The sequence below is a fragment of the Charadrius vociferus genome, unplaced genomic scaffold (assembly GCF_000708025.1).
Source record: "Charadrius vociferus isolate BGI_N301 unplaced genomic scaffold, ASM70802v2 scaffold300, whole genome shotgun sequence".
Taxonomy (NCBI): domain Eukaryota; kingdom Metazoa; phylum Chordata; class Aves; order Charadriiformes; family Charadriidae; genus Charadrius; species Charadrius vociferus.
Window position 1 is genome coordinate 257,259 of NW_009646513.1, and position 20,882 is coordinate 278,140.

The following is a 20,882-nucleotide window of genomic DNA, read 5'->3' on the forward strand; positions in this document are numbered from 1 at the left end:
AAGAGTGTATTTAAATGCTGCTATCTTTTAATATTTTCTCCGAGCGAGGAGACTTTTAGTGCATGTCCACATTGGACTCCTTTTCTGACCCACATTACTACATATGGTAGATGTCCCCAGTTTTTGCCTTTACTGCCAATTTATTAGAAGTCAGTTTTCCAAGAGTGTTAGACTACCATTCTTTGTGAAGTTATAAAAGTCTTTCTCCGTACTTCAATTAGTGTTCTCTGGTTTAATTTGCACTTATTTATGAATGAATATGAAATGTGAGCCTTATTTTCCTTCAAGCCTTGATTTTTTTTTTTTACTTTAAATTATTATTTCATATGTTGCTCTGATAAGAATTTTTTTAGTACAGCCCATATTCCCTTCCTGTGAAAAGACTCATTGTGTTAACTATCCAATGTAAAGTAGCAATACTTTAGATCTGGATTTGGATTTTCTGTTGTAAAGATTTTACATGTCATAAAATCTAGACTTATGATGCTAAATTAAATATTTCAAGTACCTCCCTCTGGCCCTATCTAACACAATAGCAAGTTTTAATAAACTTGATCATGTTTGAGTTATCCAGGCATCCGACAGACTTCTTTACAAGACAGGAATTTTTCATCGTCTGTTTTTCTTCTGTAATTTTTTTTCTGTAGGTAGTTTACAGACTTCTAAGCAGAGAGGAAGTATCTCAGAAGACATTTTATAGTTGCAGTATAATTTGCATTATAATATACAAATATTTTGATGGGTGATATGACATCAATCTATAAATTGTACTAAAATTAGGCAGGGAAAATGGCAGAATAAAGCTCAGAAAATGGTATTTTATTTTAATAACTAAAAAAATACTTTTCGAATATAGTTCGAAATATACAGTGTACAAACAAACCATAGTCTATTGCTCTTAGAAAAGACGTGGTGATTATTTTGCATCAAGAGCAGAGATGGAATTAAAAGGGAAATCAAAATAAAGAAATAAAAAGGGAATGTGAAGGAGAGCTGACCTGTTGCTTTGTGTGATATTAGTTTGTCACACTGCCTGCTGGATTAACTCATCTGGATTTTATTGAATCTATATGTAGAATTTATTTTTAAATGAATTGTTCCTCTTAAGGGTCAAACTTACAGGTTTCTTTTTATGGCCACTTGTGCTGTATATGTAGAATCAATAACCAATGCTACTGCAAATTACTAGAAATTATTGCCTAATTTCAATAAATAAAACTTACTTGTTTGTGTATTTCCTTGTGTATGAACAGTTGAACTGAATCTGAAAGATATGTTACATATGTTAATCTGAAAGATTTGTTATCAAACATATCTAGCTGAGATTTCTTAATTAAATCTGGGCTATTCAGAACAGTGGAACATAAATTATGGCTGATATTCATGCATTTGCATGATGATGGTTTACTTCCAACTAACCATTGATCAATAACTTGTTTCTGTTGATGTAAGAGTGAATGGGCAGGTGTATGTGGAGTTCTTTACGAACTATTACGAAAATAGGAAAAGTTAGGGCCTACTGAAAGCATGTGGGAACAGGAATGATTATCTCAAGTATTTAAATGAATCAGGTAAGCCTTTAAAGTTTATCCAATACAAATTGCTACAGAGAAGATGGAAGCACCTTTAAGAATATAGCATGAAAAAGCTAAGAGTATTATATCAGCGGTCATTCATTGTAAAACAAGCTTTTGCAGTAACGTAATGGATTGTTGAAGAATTGTCGGAAAACCTAGCATGTTAAACAAAGGTGATTTTTTTACCCCCCCTTGGACAAAGGTATTTCTTTTAAAGGTGAATGCAAGTATCAGTTAAGCAGGATAGGGCTGTAAGTTTTCCATATGCAGTAGCAGGTTGGAAGGTACTGTGTTAGTATGGAATGGGTGACGGACAGCCTTCTCTTATTCACAGTTCTTTATTTCAGACCACCAGTTAGTAGGGCATTGCCACAGCCGGAGAAACTTCAGACAAATAATGTTGGGAAAAAAAAGAGACCTATAGAGGTAAGAAAAACATTGATCTCTCTGATCTCCTCTTCTTCCTCTTTTAGGATTTGTTTTTCCCAGAAACTGACACATTTGTGGACACACTAAAAGATTGATTCATTTTAAGTTTATCAAAGATGGAACTATTCAATAGCAAGTAAAACGCCAAAACAGTGGGAGAGAATTTTTTTTTTTCTAAATCCAGAAAAGCCTGATATTACTTTTTCTTGCAAACAAAATGGAGCACAACTTAATTCGTAGTAACAATAAAACCTTTTAAATGCAGTGTGTTGAAAGCACTCTGTCCTGTTCAGATAACTGAATTGTTAATGGATGTATTGTCACTAATAAAAGTAAGCATCTTTTACTGCAATTTTTTTTTTAAATTTATTTCAAAACTTTGTTTAAAATTCATCATTGTCAATAGTTTTAAAGATAAAATAATTTTTAAAAATCTATTAATGATGACTTTAGCTTGGGCACCTGTGGTTTTTTTATCGCATGGCCCGTGCAAATGAATATACTCACTTTTGATTAATCTGAAGTGGAAATTTCATATAACCTTGAAAAATGCAGTTCTTCATATCAACTGAAATATTTTCTGTGATATGAAACAAAATGTTTGGTGTAGCATAATAAATAGCCTTTTGCCCTCAGTGTTCTAGAAGTTTTAGGCTGTAATTTAGCTTTCTTAACTGCCAGCTGGAATTAAAGTGTGGACCAATGTTTGTCATTCTTTATTTCTTAGTATCTTCTTATCAAAAGAGCTATGTTTTTCTTGGCTTACTGTAATTTATTTATTTATGTGCATGTGTATGATACGTGTGTGTGCACATACAAATATTCTACAGCCTTCACCAAACAGAGATGATAGGATGACATGACCACGTACGACAAGAGTGAGCAGCAATGTGAGCTGTCAGGGAAGGCAGGATCGCAGGTTCTGTTGGTTTGAGACATTGGTAAACTCCTTTACTGCATAAGGATGTATTTGAAAAATAAAATCCTGGAAAAGTTTGTGAAGTTCATAATTACTTTAAGATTCTATGTATCTAATAGATGTAAATATCTTTTTTAGGACCTAATTTTGGAGCTTGTATTTGGGTACCGCGGCAAGGACTGTAGAAACAATGTGCACTACTTGAATGATGGTGCTGATGTAATATATCATACTGCGTCTATTGGGATCTTGTATAATGTGGCAACAGGTAAGAAAAAACCCACTTGAGGAAAAAATGTTTCTTCACACATGTGGAGTTGCAGTTTATGAAGTAATTATTATTTGTTGCTGAAAATTCAGTCTGTAGAGATGATTCACAATAGCTGCATGAGCAAACTAAATACATTGAAATGTTTCTGGTGACTGAATTCTGAAAGAAGTAAGGATTTGATTATTTTAGTATTAGCTTTCTGAAAGTTGCTTATTAAAATGACCACAGAAACTAAAACAGCTGAACAATGGGGTCATTATAGTTGTTTAATTTTTTTTCTAAGACTAAGTTAATTATTTTTTATTTGGTTTACTTTTCAGACCTCGGTAGCACATGCATTCATTCCCAATAACCAATTAAGTTTAGATAATTTAGACCTTGAAAAGAGTAACACAATGCTATTTGTTTCTGTGATGTTTAAGCAACTTGATGTAGAAAACTTGAGGGAATAGTTCGGTGTTACTAAGCGCTGTGTTAAAATTAGGAGTTTCTGTTTCCTGGTTTTAAGCTCCAAATGGCAACATCACCATAACACTGTTTTTTAACAAATATTATAAATTTTTCAAACATTAATCACGTCTACATGTGTATAACTGTTTTAATTAAAGTTGGAAAATTTTTTTTAGGCTCTCAGTCTTTTTACCAAGAACACAATGATGATATTTTGTGCCTCACTGTAAATCAGCACCCCAAGTTTACCAACATAGTGGCAACTGGCCAAGTAGGTATGTTTGTATTTTTGTAAAAAGAAATTAACATTAGAGCATGCAATTAGGGCCTTGTGAGTTCATGATAAATCACAGAAATATTTGATTATGCTATCTCCGTTTGTATGAGTGTTACTCAGTTACCTGTCCTCTTTATATGTTTCTTTGAGTGTAATTTAATCAAGTTGATCAAAAAACATTGAGGCATTAAGATTAAGCTTATCTTTTGTTTGGAGTGTTAGCAAAAATATTTTTTTAGAAATGTTAAGCCCCGTGAAATTAGTCTGATTTTATTTAACTATCAGTTTCTGTTAGGCCTTCCGAAGAGTCATAGCCTTTCCAAAGAAGCTTAGTTGAGCTATCCTTCATTTCTACGTGGACTAAACCCTGAATTCTTAAAATAGATGTCACTTTATGTAGGTTTTAGCTCATCAGGCAGATTTATAATACCTACTTGATGTTTTGATAATGCATAGTTGTAATATTCTAGGCAGAAAAAAAACCCTAATGGTGTTTCCCAAAATACAGATAAATTTAGATTTAGAGGGAAAATATATAATGTTTCATAGTAACATTAAAATTGATCTATGAACTAACCAGGTTTAAAAAAAAGAAAAAGAAAAAACCCACTTTGCATCCGCATAGCTGAACTAATACTGCTGTTTCGAAATTTTGCAGAGTAGTGTCATTTTTGTAGTCCTACAACCCAACTGCAGTTTTCATACCTTCAGTTGTTTCTCAGCAGATTCAAAACCACACTGTTTTCCTTAGTGCGTAGAATACAACCCCCCCTTAGTTTATTTTAGCCAGAATAGTGCTTTTTTTTCCCTTATAGGTTTGTTTTAGGTATTATATCTAAATATGGTCAGTTTGTCAGAGTTTCTTACTTGCTTCCCTCTGCCTTTTGGATTTTTAGGTGCATGTCTCATTAAAATTGGCTCATTGATAGTTATAACTGCTTAGCTAAAATAGCTTCATTTCTTGGTGAGTTTCTTGCCTCACATCAATTTGAAGAATGGAAATTATTTAAATAGAAAAAAATATCAGCAGACTTTTGCCTATAGTTTGATTGCAAAGAACACTTGCAGGAACTACAGACCTTTTATTATCTTTAGGAATTTGCTTTTTCAGCGTATTTCTTAATCTGGCCCTGTTTGGCTTTCCATGTGATAGAATATAGGGGAAGAGTGTAGGCATAATGTGAAAATTTGTTCTTTCCTTGGATTTTCTTCAGTGTTCGTCTTCCCCAAGAAGAAACACAGGACCCTTAATGCTTTTTTGTTTCATAATCATTTCTACATCAACTAGCAGTAGAACAATTTTAACTATTTAACAGTTTTGTGATGTGGATCAAGACATACAAATCAATAACAGATGACACTTAAAAATTAAACTACAAAACATATTTTTAAGGAGATAATTAAATCTGAAATATGAGCTGGAAGCAAAATATGTTCGAACGATACCTATTTTTAGCTTCTGAACAGATGTTAAGGAGCACATACTCCATAAAGAATATACTTAACTGCTGCTACTTTTCCTACTGATGACTGGCACAAACATAACTTCACCATCATGATTTAAAACTTCAAAAGATTTACAAAAACATTATTTCAGGTATTTTTAAACTGTAATGCTGTTATGCAGAGTCTTGATAATACTTCCCAGTACCTGAACCTTTATAATCCTTATTTGTTAATGCTTCTACAGAAGAACATCGGGTGTATTTGCCACTTGTCCAGATCGGACTCAAACATTACTTCTTAGCAGAACAGTAATCAGCAGGGTTTTTTTTCACTTAATTTATTCAAGTATCAGTGACATGTAAAGTATGGTTTTTATTCAGTTTGGCGGAGAGAGACCAAAACTAGATCCACCAAAACTAGATTTTTGTGTTGTAACTCAAAATGGAAATCAAAATATATTCATTTTATAAATTTTTATTTCTGATATGACCACCTTTTATCACTAATTGTTCTTCTTTAACACTAAAAGCAGTATTGGAACTGCTGCAGTGCAAAGAGATTGCATCAATGTGTGTGTTAGGAAATTACACTCAATGTGGCATATATTTTCTTTAGCGCTTATTTTATTTGTGGTCTAATTATTTTTCTGCTGCTTTTCCATTACAGGAGACTCAGCAGATATGTCAGGTAAGGGAAATAAAATTTTAACATCTTTAGGTGTAGTTAGCCTATCTAGTAGCTGTCTACAGCTTTATAGAGCAATAACTGCCGTGAATTCATTTTTAGTTTATTAAAACCCCCTGTAAGTCATTATTACTGTCAGCACTGAATATAAACAAGTTTAGCAAATTGTTAATATAGAAACAATTAAAATGTTAGAACACACTTAAAAACTACTTTTGTTGCAACATACTCCCTTCTTGCTGCCCAGTTATTAGTGAGTTCTAATACATATTGCTACTGTAGCATTCCTATGTATGCTTGCAGGTTTTACAGACGTGTTGGGGCTGACAATTAACATTTGTTTTAGACACTCAATTGAGTATAGTTTTAAATACGCATTTCTAAAGTAAATTCCATTGAGGAGGCCTAGGTGACTGAGTGAAAAAACCAATCACCTTTCACATTTATGTATGATTGTCATGCAGTTATTACCACTGATCCAAAATGCTTGTTATGATGTCGGTTTAATTTTTTCTGTATCATTTTGGGTCTTTGACAGTTTGACAGTCATCACTGAGCTATTTTTTATTAATATGTTGTTTTTTCCCACTGTAATCTTAAAAATTCATCACCATCATGTGTGAGTGAGTTCATTGTTGAGCAGCCATAATTGTCTTGTGACACATCTTCAGAGATGCATAAATGTGTGTTCATGTGAACCTAGAAAGTATAATAATCTTCATGTGGATCTAAAGCTTGTTCTGTGAAGAACAAATGTATAATGGCATTTTTAATGTGTGTTGACTTCTTTTAAATATGCCAAATTTTGCTTGCTCTAAGGATGGGAGGAAGAATATAGGTACCTTTTCCCACACTTTTAAACTGTATAAAAGAAGCAGTGATGATATGGTTGTTCATATGAAAGAACATCTCTAGTCCTGCATATAATGCCTGGAGACTTTCCCTCTCTCACTGGCCTTCTTCCTACTGCAACTTTAGTTTGAGCTGGCGTATATTACTAAGTTCTGTTGTCACTGCCTGACTGTTACTTTTTTCTTCTTTCTGGAACCATTAGTCTGGAATCCAAGCTACTGCCTGCCTTCATTAGAAAGTTGCGTAGTTTCACTTAAAATTTATCAATGGCTATTTGGCACCTTTCTTACCGAAAACTTTTGCTTTTCATTTTCTGTTGTCTACAGTGATGCAGGGGTCCTTGAAGCAGTAATGTTTGTAATAGGCTGGAATGGCAAATTAAGTTTCATAATGACTTGGTATAGAATTGCTCCATCTTACTGAAGATATTTTTTGTCCAGCCAGCCCATGGTAGCTTTATCTAACTTCTCCCAGAAGTAGATGACACCTTAGAAAATCTCTCATGTGAGAGCAGATGTTGAGCAGCTGGACAACTCAAGAAGCAGGATGCAATGTCAGGACAGACACTTTCTGAAGAACACCATCAAATAGGAGGACTCAAGACTTCACGTTCTCTGTCCTGCAAATCTCGCTCTGAAAGATTCTGTCAGTTGTTATTATTTGTGAAATATAGGTGAAAGTTTCTGTCTGCCACCCAAAAGAAAAATTTTGGCCAAGGTTATAGGGGAGGTGCACAGGTCAAGGGAAATGCAGAGTTTTACCAAGGGGAGTGCTGAAGAGGAAAAAACAGTTCAGAGCCATAATAAAGCTTTCTCTTCCCTCAACTTTTCATAAGGACAGCAAGGAGTTCACTGAAAAATTTGAGACGTGCTGATTGTTGCCAACCCCTACCCTTTCCGTTTTGATGGCCTGTCTATACTATGCTGTAGTACCTCTCAAAAGATGATGATAACAGCATGTTGGTGCCATGAGAGGAAATTCCAATTGCAGAGAAATTAGGAAGATTTTTCTAAAGACTGTTTTGGAACAGCTGTGGAATTGTACTCAAAAACTTAGTTTCATGGCAACGATAACTTCCTTCTCCAAGCGGTAGAGGAACCAACAAGGAGAGGTGCCATGCTGGACGTTGTTCTCACCAACAAAGAGGGGCTTGTGGGGAATGTCACACTCAAGGGCAGCCTTTGCTGCAGTGATCATGAGATGGAGGAGTTTGAGATCCTTAGGGCAGTGAGGAGGGCACATTGTAAGCTCGCTAGCCTGGACTTTAGGAGAGTGGACTTTAGCCTCTTCAGGGATCTGCTTACTGGAGTACAGTGGGGTAAAGACCCAGAAGGAAGAGGGGCCCAAGAAGGCTGGCTAATATTCAAGGGCCACATCCTCCAAGCTCAGGAGCAATGCATACTGACAAAGAGGAAGTCAGACAAAAATGCCAGGAGGCATGCGTGGATGAACAAGGAGCTCCTGGACAACCTCAAACAGAAAAAGGAAGCCTACAGAGGGTGGAAACAAGGACAGGTAGATGACAGATATACAGAGATATTGTCTGAGCAGCCAGGGATCAGGTTAGAAAAGCTAAAGCCCAGATAGAGGCAAATCTGGCCAGGGGCATCAGGGGCAACAAGAAAGCCTTCTATAGGTATATCAGTGACAAAAGGAAGACTAGGGAAAATGTGGGCCCTCTCCAGAAGGAAAGGGGAGACCCGGTCACCCAGGATATGGAGAAGGCTTGAGGTACTTAAGGACTTTTTTGCTTCCATCTTCACCAGCAAGGGCTCTAGTCACACTGCCCAAGTGACAGAAATCAAAGGCAGGGACTGGGTGTATCAGGTCCCGCCCAGTGTAGAAGACCAGCTTTGAGACTGTCTGAGGAACCTGAAGGTGCACAAGCCTATGGGACCTGGCAAGATTCATCCGTGGGTCCTGAGGGAACTGGCGTATGAAGTTGCCAAGCCACTATCCATCATATTTGAGAAGTTGGGGCAGTCCGTGGACAATCCTGGAGGGGAGGGATGCCATCCAGTGGGACCTGGACATTCTTGAGAAGTGGACCTGTGCCAACTTCATGAAGTTCAACAAGGCCAAGTGCAGGGTCCTGCATGTGGGTCGGGGCAATGCCATGCACAAATACAGGCTGGGCAGAGAATGGATTGAGAGCAGCCCTGAGGAGAAGGACTTGGGGGTGTTGATTGATGAGAAGCTCAACAATGTGTGCTTGCAGCCCAGAAAGCCAACCGTATCCTGGGCTGCATGCAAAAGCAGCATGACTGTTACGTGGAGGAAGGTGATTCTGCCCCTCTACTTTGGTCTAGTGAGACCCCACCCGGAGTATTGCATCCAGCTCTGCGGCCCCCAACATAAGAAGGACATGGGCTGCGGGAGCAGGTCCAGAGAAGGGGCACAAAGATGATCAGAGGGCTGGAGCACCTCTCCTATGAGGACAGGCTGAGAGAGTTGAGGTTGTTCAGCCTGGAGAAGAGAAGGCTCTGGAGAGACCTTATAGCAGCCTTCCAGTATCTGAAGGGCGCCTACAAGAAGGCTGGAGAGGGACTTTTTACAAGGTCATATAGTGATAGGACAAGGGGTAATGGCTTCAAACTGAAAGAGGGTAGATTTAGAGCAAAAATTAGGAAGAAATTTTTCACTCTGAAGGTGGTGAGGCATTGGAACAGATTGCCCAGATAAATTGTGGAGGCCTCATCCCTGGAAGTGTTCAAGGCCAACTTGGATGGGGCTTTGAGCAACCTGGTCTAGTGGGAGGTGTCTCTGCCCAAGGCGGTGGGGTTGGAACTGGATGATCTTGAAGGTCCCTTCCTGATTTTGTGTGGCTCAAATTTTATCTAGGTCCCTGGTGCCTACTGTTTCCCATCATATGTGTGCCTTTGAGGGACTAGGTTAGGCTGATTAGAAACACAAAGCATGGAGTGAAATAGAATATAGTTTACGTGAATCTGGGTCTATGACAATAGCCAGTAACTTCCAGACTCTGCAGTCAGATTTACTAGAGATCAGATGTAAAGAAGTTTCACAGAGAATCTTACTGTCCTGAAAACTCCCTAGATGCTATTCAGAGATTGCTAACTATACATGGATTGCCAGATCTTTGGAGAAGGCATTGCATTTGGAAAAAACCTAGCTGTCATCATAATAGAAATCATCATGTACATTAGAAGCGTGGAAACACGGTTCTTATTGCAAAGAGCTTGCAGTCTAAACAATGGAAACTAAATTAAATATCCTAGTTCTTCTACTTGAGTAAGCAAGCTGATAATTCAGCTGACATTCTCCTAAGAGAGCATGCATTTCAGACAGATGGCCATTTTGTAGAAAAGGAGATTTTGGTCTTGCACGGTAAACTAATTTCTCTACAGCTATCAGTTGTCCAAAAGCCCCATGTAGAAATTACATTCCTGATGTTCTACTCAATATTTATGAAGGTTTCTGAGTTAGTATGCTGAGCTAAGTTTTACTAGGAAAAAAAAACAGGTCAAGGCTGCTTGCTTTCAGAGCTTCTGTTGTGCTTCAGAAGTTTAGTAACAGGTTAAGCAAAGTCTTCATCTCCAGTAGTGTAGAGGCCAACTTCTTAGTCCTACTAATGATCCTGTTTGTCGTAAATTGGTTTCCAAAGGGAGGCCAAAATCTCCTTTCTTTTGTTTCTTTTTTTTTTTTTTTGTCTGACCAGAACAATTTTATTTGTCTTATTAAAAAATATTAACTTCTTCAATAAGCCAATCATTAGCCATTTTCAAAACATATACTAATGACATGTTTTTGTATTTGTGTAGCTACAGCTCCTTCTATTCACGTGTGGGATGCAATGAACAAACAGACACTCTCGGTACTGCGGTGCTACCATTCAAAGGGCGTTTGCTCAGTCAGTTTCAGTGCCACTGGCAAACTGCTGCTCTCTGTAGGGCTCGATCCTGAACACACCATTACCATTTGGAAGTGGCAGGAAGGTAGGAAAGTGATTGTTTTTGTAGGATGTGTTTATATTGTTAGAGGTATGTTGGCTTGAGTCAAGAGCAATTGTAATGTAAAAATATCAGCAGATTGAAAATTATTACAATAAATGCTGTGCACGAAGCACAGTACAAGAAAAGGTAAAACAAGTGTACTTACCCATTCTAGTAACTGCTAAATATATCTCCTTTGAAACTGTTGTTTAAAGATCAAGATAGTTCACTGATTTCCAGTTAGAATAATTAAAGAAAATTGTAGTCTTCATTCTTTTTTATTTCAGCCATGTCTTTGCGGCTTGGTAAAAACTCTTTATAAAATCTTTTTTGCTCCCAGAAGAAATTTTATAGTCACCTCTGTTTTTATTCTTCTCTGACATCTGATTACTGACGAGGTGGTTGTACTTCTAAAATTATCCCCCCAAAACTGCAAATTGCACAAGTGCGATACCAGTACAGCTCCTCTATGCAGCTATGTAATTGGTGTCTTAAGCTATACTACATCTTTTCGGATTGGCTTTGATCTGAGTTCAGGATTTAGGCTAAAACAATTGGTCAGCTCCTTTCCTCCTCTCCTTTGTCTGGCAAAGCCATGCCCTGATTATGAAACTGATTCTCCGGTCTTAGGGAGTTATTTCCTCTCTCATTGGAGATTTCCATTGATCAACTAGTATGTCTCAGAAGTTTAAAGATCAGCTGTCAAGTTAATAAAAAGTGATCCTTCACAGCTTATCTGCTAGATCCTGTGGAGCTGGACGCAATATCAAATGTGTATTTATACAATCTTAGGTAGTATGAAGGATGTGTGGCAAAAGCCTGTGCAGCAGTTCACTGCCATTTCAGTCAGAACGTGCCTGTGTTCATTCCTCGGAGTTGGTACAGATTCAACCTGGCAGATAAGGATCCAGATGAGGAATCTTCTTATGGGTCAAAAAGTCTGAGCGTAACACCTCTGAGGAGATGGGAAAGGCATTACCTTTGAATCTAAGACCATATGTAACAAAGTCAGTTTCTTCATTTTCTGCAGAAAGAAGAAAGTTTTCTAACTTTGGACAAAAGTTGCAGAGAAGACGTTCGTTAGTCACTTGTAATTTGTCCAGAGTTTGGGATTTTCAGGGGAGTTGTATGAATTTAAGAGACGGAAACTGTCTTGGATCTCAGTTCCTAACTCTTTTATAGTCCTGAGGAAATGGAAAACTATAAGTAGATGGCATTTTCATTAGGTGCTACACTTTGCTACTGGGTCTTATTAAATGATTTTTTTGTATATGCATCTTAATTTAGTTTTATTGTAGGAGCAAATTGTGCTTCTCTTCCTGACCTGTATGGTCTTGGATGACTCACCATTCTCCATAATTTTCATATTTTTTTTAACCATAAATGTATCTTTCTCAGCAAATTCAAAGTGTCCATTTTCTCTCTGCCAGGTGCCAAAATTGCCAGCCGAGCTGGTCATAACCAGCGTATATTTGTAGCAGAATTCAGACCAGATTCAGACACCCAGTTTGTTTCTGTGGGAGTAAAACACGTGAGGTTCTGGACACTGGCTGGAAGAGCTCTTCTCAGTAAAAAAGGGCTGCTGAGCTCCATAGAAGATGCCCGAATGCAGACGATGCTATCTGTAGCTTTTGGAGCGGTACGTAGCTTAACAAACTATTTTAAAATGTATACAACCAAAAATTTTTGGACTCTTCTGCCTTTATTCAGTTCAATGAGACTTTTCTAATCTGCTAATGAGTATGTCAGTTGTTTTATTAAACTCAGTTTAGCGTTTCTAATACTTGCTTGCTAGTTAGAACTAATACCAGCTTTCTTTAGAACAGAAAAGAGAAAAGATTATGGATTTGTATGTTTTCAAAAAAGCAAACAGGTGCTTTGGACTGATAATACACTGCTTGGTATTTAATCCAGGTAAAACGAAGCTGACTCTGGACTGCAGGAGCCAAAAGTAGAAATAAGGCTCATTTTATGCCCACCTAGGGGTGATTGCATTATAATCTGTATGCATTACTACTCACGGGTGATCTGAGAGCAGCATTGTCCTGGAGCGTTCATTATCATCTATGACTATTAGGTGACCGCAGTAGGATTTTGTCTTGCTTTGGGGCTTTTTTGACAGATGCAGGCCTTGTTGCTAAGTTCCACAGCTTTGCCATTTCAGGAGTTGCTCTGTATGAGCAGCGGTCACCTCTTCAGCTGTGCAGATAGCCATAGATTTCCTCTGTGAAGTGGTGCCTCTTTTATTGTGTGCGTTACTGTCCTGCTTGCCAGTCTGCCTGATGGGTCCAGACTGAATTTATACTATTTATTTTGATATTTGAAACTGTTAACTGTAGCTGGCCTGTGGTTCCATTTTTCATGAGACTCTCATTTTCAGTGGTGCCTCTCTCACTCTCAGGTACCTCCGAGTCCTACAAAGCAACAAGATATCTTCCAAATGATAACTGTTAGAGATGCACAGCCCAGGCATTAGTCTTGGGTTTGGGAAACCTTTGTGAACGTTCTTATGGAGGGACAGATTCTTAGCGTGAAAATCAGGCTGTATGCTGAATGTCCTGGAGTATGGTGTGAGGTTGTTTGAGGATGCAAAGCTTGCAGGGGTTTTGTAAAAAGCTGTGCACGCTGAATAAAGCCAAAACTGGTGTGTTCTCCGTACTTCCTGTAGGGATCGGTTGTGGGAGTGCTTTTCTTTCTTTATTTTGTCTCAGAAGGAGCTAGTTCAGGTGCTCCTAAACAGGAGTTGGAAACGACCCAACAGTTATGCTGTGAGAATGGCAGAGGATCTGTTCCCAAATTCATTTCCAGTCCTCTTTTATTTACTCGTTTATTGGTGCACCCACACACCCCCCCCCTTAAAAAAACAATGTAGAACATCGACCCACCTGAGTCAATCATAAAATCATAGAATCACAGAATGGTTTAGGTTGGAAAGGACCTTGAAGATCATCGAGTTCCAAGCCCCCTGCCATGGGGCAGGGACACCTCCCACTAGACCGGGTTGCCCAAGGCCACGTCCAGCATGGCCTTGAACCCCTCCAGGGATGGGGCCTCAACAACCTCTCTGGGCAACCTGGGCCAGTGCCTTACCACCCTTACAGTGAAAAACTTCTTCCTAATGTTCAATCTAAACCTGCCCTCTTCCAGTTTAAAGTCATTCCCCCTTGTCCTGTCGCTACATGCCCTAGTAAAAAGTCCTTTCCCAGCTCTCCTGTAGGCAAGGAACCTGTTCTTGCCATATCTATACATGTGTACTGGTACCCTAAAATACTACACGTGAGACTGAGTTTAAGGATTGTTCATGTCAGTTACTAAAACAGTTTTGTTCAATAACCAGTTCCTGTTGGTTTTAAGTGTATTGTAATAAATTGCCCTTAAATTTTAGAGGTAATTAAATTTATTTTTATTAACTTTCAAAAACAGGAAGCAGAAGTAAAGAACAGGCAGCTTTTAGTTCTGAGTTAAGTTAAACTGTTTTCTTCATAAAATAATGGTTACTATAATCCAATGAGTAACTTCACCTAACAACAAAAATGACTGCAAGCATAATGTACATAGCAAGGGGGTACAAACTGCCTGTTTGTGTGAAATGTCAAAGCTGTTCATGGATTTCTACTTTTTTACCACAATTTGCACACCTGGTAGACTGAAAACGTAGATAACCCTATGGCTGAAGCTTAAGTCAATGCATTTGTTCTTGCAGTGCAGAGCCTATTAGCTACAAGAAAGCATGTTTCAGACTTCAAGAGCGAGCTCATGGTTTTGTCCCTACAGGTTCTTATTACCCCTTCCACCATTTGCTCTACAGCAGCAAATAAAAGCAATCTAGCCTAAATGCAAATAGTGACGATCTTTATTTCTGAATGTTTTAATTCCTGCCTTACTCAGAATCAGATGATGAGTATATTTTTCCCCTTTTCAGAATAACTTGACATTTACAGGTACTATCAGTGGAGATGTTTGTGTTTGGAAAGATCATGTGTTGATACGAATTGTGGCCAAAGCTCACAATGGACCTGTTTTCACAATGTATACCACATTAAGAGATGGTTTGATCGTTACAGGAGGCAAAGAAAGGCCGTGAGTCTTTTTTCTTTTTTCTGAATGCACATGTATTCTTTAAAAGTGGTTTGGATTCATGCCATCTAACACTAGGCAGTTGAGACATCAAAGCTAGAAGAGTAGTCACTTTTGGATCCCTGAATAGGTGGTATGCAAAAAAAGTAGCAACCACCTCTAAAGTGCAGGTAAGCCCATATGAGCTTCGAGTACCTATTTTTTTTTCATTGATTGTAAAAGAAAGGTTAGGATCCTGACCTGGGTGCCTTGCTGAAGTACCTGAAGTCAAGGGGGATGAATCAGAATCTAGATGCTGTACAACTCCTAGGTAACAGTCTTTCTAAGGCGCGTGTGCAAGTTCTTCAGACATTTTATGATGACTTTACATTGCTTTGGTTAAAAATAATAATAGGCAAATGTAAAATAAATGGTGTGAATGGATTATCATTTATAATGCATCATCAATTATACTGCATTACATCAGTCAGGTAATGTTTCTCCAAGTACACAGTTATCAAAGAGATGATACAATTCTCCCTCCTTAAGCAGAAAAGGGCTGGACTGTTATAATCAAAAGTCACCTTGCAATCACCTTGTCACTAAATGGTTCAGTGGCATTTATCACAACAGTATTATTTTTGTGAGCAGGAAAAAAAATTTAGTTTGAAATATAGCTTTAAGCATTAAAAAGTTCCCTAGTCCTTGGTGGGTTAGTTCTTTTTCTGAAGTTGAACTGACGTTGTTAATCCAAGTAATTTGCACAATTGTGATTAAAAAAAATGAATGATAAATATTATAATAGCATAAGGTAAGGCACAGCTTCTTTTGAAGGAAGGATCTGATTAGTTGTGATGGCAGAGGCAAGCTGTATTCTCTCACATCTAAGGTACAGCAACACCATTTGTTTCTGGGATTGTAAGCAAAATATCTTTTCAAGAATTTTAGGGTTTTTTGTAGCACTTTGCTAATCATAAAAGAAAAAAAAGTTCTTCAGCTCTAATACAGTCCATCTGATGGCATGATAGTGCCCCATTTTGCAGGACACAGGCCATTTACCACCTTTTCCTTAAATAGTCCTTAAAGATCCTGGTTGATATTCAAACCTAGCTGAAAACTTACTTATTCCTGTGCCTGAAATATTTTCTTCTAGTATTTATAAAACTATTGCCATGGTTTTATTTGGAAAATGTTCTATATACCACATAGCTTTAGAGTCTCTTTATAATTAGTATTCGACCTGAAAAAAATAGGAATGAATAACAGTAAGAAACAATAATTCATCTCCAGTGGGAAAATGGAGTATTGAAAGTACACAAAACAAATTCTACATTTAGGAAAATTGTATATTTGCCTCTGCTTTGGCATCTTAATTGCAGTTCACCAGCCTCTTTTCACAAAAGCTTTTTGCTGAGTGTGATGACCAATCATATGTCAAAATAGTGCTATTGGGAAGCAAAGAATATTGCTAGTACAAAAGCAGTAATTGTGATTAAACATTCTGGAGTTCCTTCTCAGGGTTCGTTCAGTAATTAAAGTTGTAACACTGGCGGCTCAGTATTGTGGATCATTATATTTTCTGTTGGGGGAGATTCTTTTCTCTTTGAAGATACAAAACATGTCCCAGCTGAACTGGAAATGCCAGATTTATAACTGTTTCATTAAACACTGTCTCCTTTTTAGAAACTTTTTTAGTTTTAATGTGTTCTTTACTGAAATACCCATTCTCTTGAAAGTGGGTGGGAAATATTTAGTGCTTTCATGATTAATACTCATTAGCTGGGTATCTCGTGCAATTAATATTGTGTGATTTTTCTCTTGTATCTTTGTTATTTATTTCACAGCAGTGAAAATAGTGAAATTTTCACAAAAGTTAAATTCTTTTGTTGTTTTTTTTCACAGTAGTAAATATGTTTCTTTCCTGTTTCCCTCAACTATATTTTGATAATCTCTGCCTGTCTTAATAATAAGATGGCAGTTTGTTCACACACTTAACTGTTCCTTTGACTAGACAAATTCCCTAAGAGCTCCTAATTCAGACTAAGCTTAGCAGCGACCATCTTTCAACTAGTTCTGTAAAGTAGTATGATGAGGATTTTGAATCAGTATTTTTTGCTTAGCTGGGAGGCTTAGCATATTAACATCACCGGTTCAGTAAAAACAAATGGAATTTTTAATGATTTAAACATACTAAAATGCCTCATTTACAGTACATTCCATTAAATAATATAGGTCTTTCATAGATTAATTGTCTTTTTTTGTGCCAGCCATCATACTTATGGTTGTTCCTGATTTCTTCGTAGTTCAAAGGAAGGAGGAGCAGTTAAGCTATGGGATCAAGAGCTGAAACGATGTCGTGCCTTCAGACTAGAGACAGGACAACTGACAGACTGCGTTCGATCTGTTTGTAGAGGCAAGGTAAAGAAAGAGTCATGTCTTTAAAATGAAGCTTTTAATTTGTGGATTGATCTATATCATTAATTATATGACGAATTGCTTCCTCTTTCTCTTATAATTAGTATTTGAAATTAAAGGTTGAGCTAGAAGGTGTCTACAACTGATTTTACAGCAGGAAAAAATCTACTCGGGAGATCTTAGTCTTACTTAGGATAATATTCTGTATATATTTTTATTAAAGACTAAGGATTTCTATTTTCTCTTCACACTTCAAATATCTGACTTAAAAGCAGTAACTCAACTAGCACCATGATTTATATATAGCTTTGTACTTTAATAAATCATAGAGGAGTTTAAAAAATATATTATTGATTACTTGATTTCAGCAAATCTTCTTGACAGAACTGTAGCTTTTGGATTATTTATTTATTACTGTTCATCATGAGTAGTTAATGTATTACATCAGAGATAATTCTCTCACTGTTCCAGGGGAAAATTCTTGTTGGAACAAGAAATGCTGAAATAATCGAAGTTGGAGAGAAAAACGCTGCATGTAACATTCTAATTAATGGTCATATGGATGGACCAATCTGGGGCCTAGCAACGCATCCTTCCAGAGATTTTTTCCTTTCTGCTGCAGAAGACGGCACAGTAAGACTCTGGGATATTGCTGAAAAGGTAGGTGTTGGAGAACAGTTGTTTGGGGGAAAAAAATCAAAAAATCCTAGACTTGTGGTGGTGTTGAGGACTCAAAACTTGTTTTCTAATGTGTTCTGAGAATAATCCATCTGATAGTGGGAAACTGTTAACATTAAGGTACTTTTGAAATACGAACAAATAGAAACATTTACTCTTCTGGGTATTTATTTCTTCACAGAAGATGCTGAACAAAGTCAGCTTAGGACACGCAGCTCGTACTGTTTGTTACAGCCCAGAAGGTGATATGGTAGCTATTGGCATGAAGAATGGAGAATTTATTATCTTGCTTGTGACCTCGCTAAAAATTTGGGGGAAAAAAAGGGACAGAAGATCAGCGATTCAAGATATCAGGTCAGAAAATATAATGGCTTTTTCCATTGCAGTATTCTAAAAATCTGTATCGTTTTGATTTTTAAAAATACAATTTTATGTTCTGAGGAGCATTGCAATGATATTTCAGAGAGTTGGCATCAATGAGAGACTTGTGGAGTTTGTGTGATTACTCTGATACCAGGAATAAAAAGGAGGGAGGAGGTACATGAAGATACGAGATAGCAATGAGTCAAAAAGCGGGAGTGTCAGATGATATTGCCAAGGATCAGGTAAAATGAAGGGTGAATGGGGAAGTAAATGGACAATAGGAAGAGACCATCCAAACCAGGGGGCAGATGAGAAAGAGAGAAAAGGAGCAGGGTGAGACGACGTGTAGGAGGTAAAATGAGACAAGAAGTTTACAGGTGAAGGCTGGATTGTGAGAGGCAATGGAAACGCCTGTCTTGCGGTTTGCTCTTTGTTGTGTTGTGTTAGAAAGGAGTTAGCAGAAGTAAAATATTGCTTCTGTTTCCTGAGTGGAGGACAAGACTCTTCCTTCTGTGAGGTAAAGTGATTGTGATCAGCTCAGGGAAGCTTCTGGAGAGCAAAGTGGCACGAGTGGGAGAAATACTAGCGAACAGGGACCTTGCTGCAGGAAGGTAGGAGAGCCCTGCTAGGAGTTAGGGGGTTGCTGGAATCAGAAAGCTGTCCCAAGGTATGCCTCAGAGATAATAGAAATAAAGCAACTTCCCTAGTAACGCAAAAAGGGCTGTGAGGAATTTGTTTAGCTCAGGTAGCTACTGAGTTTCAAGACCTGAAAGGAAAACTCGAGGAAAGAAACCACTGTGCAAAGATACTTTGGGCAGATGAAAGGTTTGATTTCACATCTTTTTATTCAGTACATTACATCTGGAACATCTGGCTTTTCTTCATTTACAGCATTTAATTTTTTGTAGTTTTTAGCCTTGTAAGTATAGAGTTAGAGAGTTGAAGTCATAAAGAGCATGTCTCAAAGTTGTTAGGCCATTGAGTTGAGATGGTAATGAGATCACTAACAGAGTTATTCCAGAGATGTTCCCAGTTCACTTATATGTGACAGCTGTACCAAAATTATTGTCACCTTCTACTGCATATATGTTCCCTGACAATTTTGTTTCAAAAGTTATTTTGCTTAGCAGACAAATACTCTGCCTCCATTTTTAGTCCTGGATAGCAGATACTTGAAATGCAAATTTACCTGTGCTTCCCAAATATTACAATCGGTTGTAAGTTCCAACTTGTGCTCATATAAACCTTTTATCTGTTCAGGTTTAGCCCAGATTCTCGTTATTTGGCAGTTGGTTCCAGTGAGAATGCAGTGGATTTTTATGATCTGACTTTGGGTCCCACGCTAAATCGAGTCAGCTATTGCAAAGATATCCCAAGTTTTGTGATCCAGATGGACTTCTCTGCAGATAGCTCTTATCTCCAGGTATCAGTTGTTAATTGTTCAAGATACTGAATGGAAATCATACTCTTGACAGATACTCTGCAAGTATATTAAATAATATTCTCCCTATATTAAATACAAGAAATAAGCATAGGAATGAGAAACAGATTTCAAAATCACTGTAATATGTCTCCCTACCTTTTTACCTCTGTGATGCTGATGGGGTATCTTAAGAGGAAGGACTACAGTCTATCATTCTGTAAGCTCCCGGGACCTATGAATTCCTCATATCCCTGACCAGAATGGTAGCATTACACATCAGTTCAGTGTTAGCCTTCGTGCAGCAGCACCAAAATCATGCTGTTACAACTTCCAGCCACAGGGCTCAAGACATTTCTTAAAATAAAATAGGCATATTTTGCTTTCTACATTTTATTCGCATCTGAGAGGCGGAATAAGCTTCTCTCACTATCAAATCAACACCTACAGGCTGAGAGGAGAACCTTTGTGTCAGTTTTAAAGATAGGAGTTCATTTTGCCTTATTTATACACACACATACATACTAACACACAAAATATATAGAGGGAATTAGTATGTGCAGAATGGGAAACATTTCAATTATTTTTTTAGTAAATAGACATTTTAAAAGATTTCTTAAGCTTTCTCACTGTTGCTTTATGCTTGTGTAGATTTTTGAGAATTTTCAACTCATTGAGCAAGTTTTATTAATAGCTAAGTTCCTTATAGAGTAAAAGCTAACTATGAAGAAAATGCTTTTCAAAGCCCTTTCAAGTTACATTTTCGTCTTTTCAAACAAGTTCATGTATTCTAAATTCTCTGTGGTCATCTCAAAGGTCTCTACTGGGTCTTACAAAAGGCAAGTCTATGAAGTGCCTTCAGGAAAACAGCTTGTGGACCAGGCTGTGATTGACAGAATAACATGGGCTACTTGGACAAGGTAAATGAATCCCACGTTTACACCTGTTAGAATGCTTGTAACGTCCAGGAGAAGCACCTACTGTTTGAAAGCATATTTCATCCCTTCATTCTGTCAGATATTTTCTTTTAATGCACCCATGTGCTCTGGCAACAGATCAGGTAAGTACAGTACAGCAAAAGACGATACGTAG

The 20,882-nt window shown here is 37.5% G+C and overlaps 1 protein-coding gene across 1 annotated transcript in view; it reads left to right on the forward strand.

The window, feature by feature from the left end:
* The window catches only part of EML5 (echinoderm microtubule associated protein like 5), a 133,789-nt gene that overhangs the window by 109,971 nt on the left and 2,936 nt on the right, over window positions 1–20,882 (forward strand). Inside the window, exons 32-43 of the mRNA XM_009884597.1 lie at window positions 1,925–2,003; window positions 3,064–3,193; window positions 3,823–3,921; window positions 6,036–6,056; window positions 10,688–10,861; window positions 12,289–12,497; window positions 14,781–14,938; window positions 17,218–17,332; window positions 17,801–17,989; window positions 18,189–18,361; window positions 19,631–19,793; window positions 20,607–20,710. Of these exons, the coding sequence (XP_009882899.1) occupies window positions 1,925–2,003; window positions 3,064–3,193; window positions 3,823–3,921; window positions 6,036–6,056; window positions 10,688–10,861; window positions 12,289–12,497; window positions 14,781–14,938; window positions 17,218–17,332; window positions 17,801–17,989; window positions 18,189–18,361; window positions 19,631–19,793; window positions 20,607–20,710 (1,614 nt within the window). The remainder of the gene's footprint in view (window positions 1–1,924; window positions 2,004–3,063; window positions 3,194–3,822; window positions 3,922–6,035; window positions 6,057–10,687; window positions 10,862–12,288; window positions 12,498–14,780; window positions 14,939–17,217; window positions 17,333–17,800; window positions 17,990–18,188; window positions 18,362–19,630; window positions 19,794–20,606; window positions 20,711–20,882) is intronic.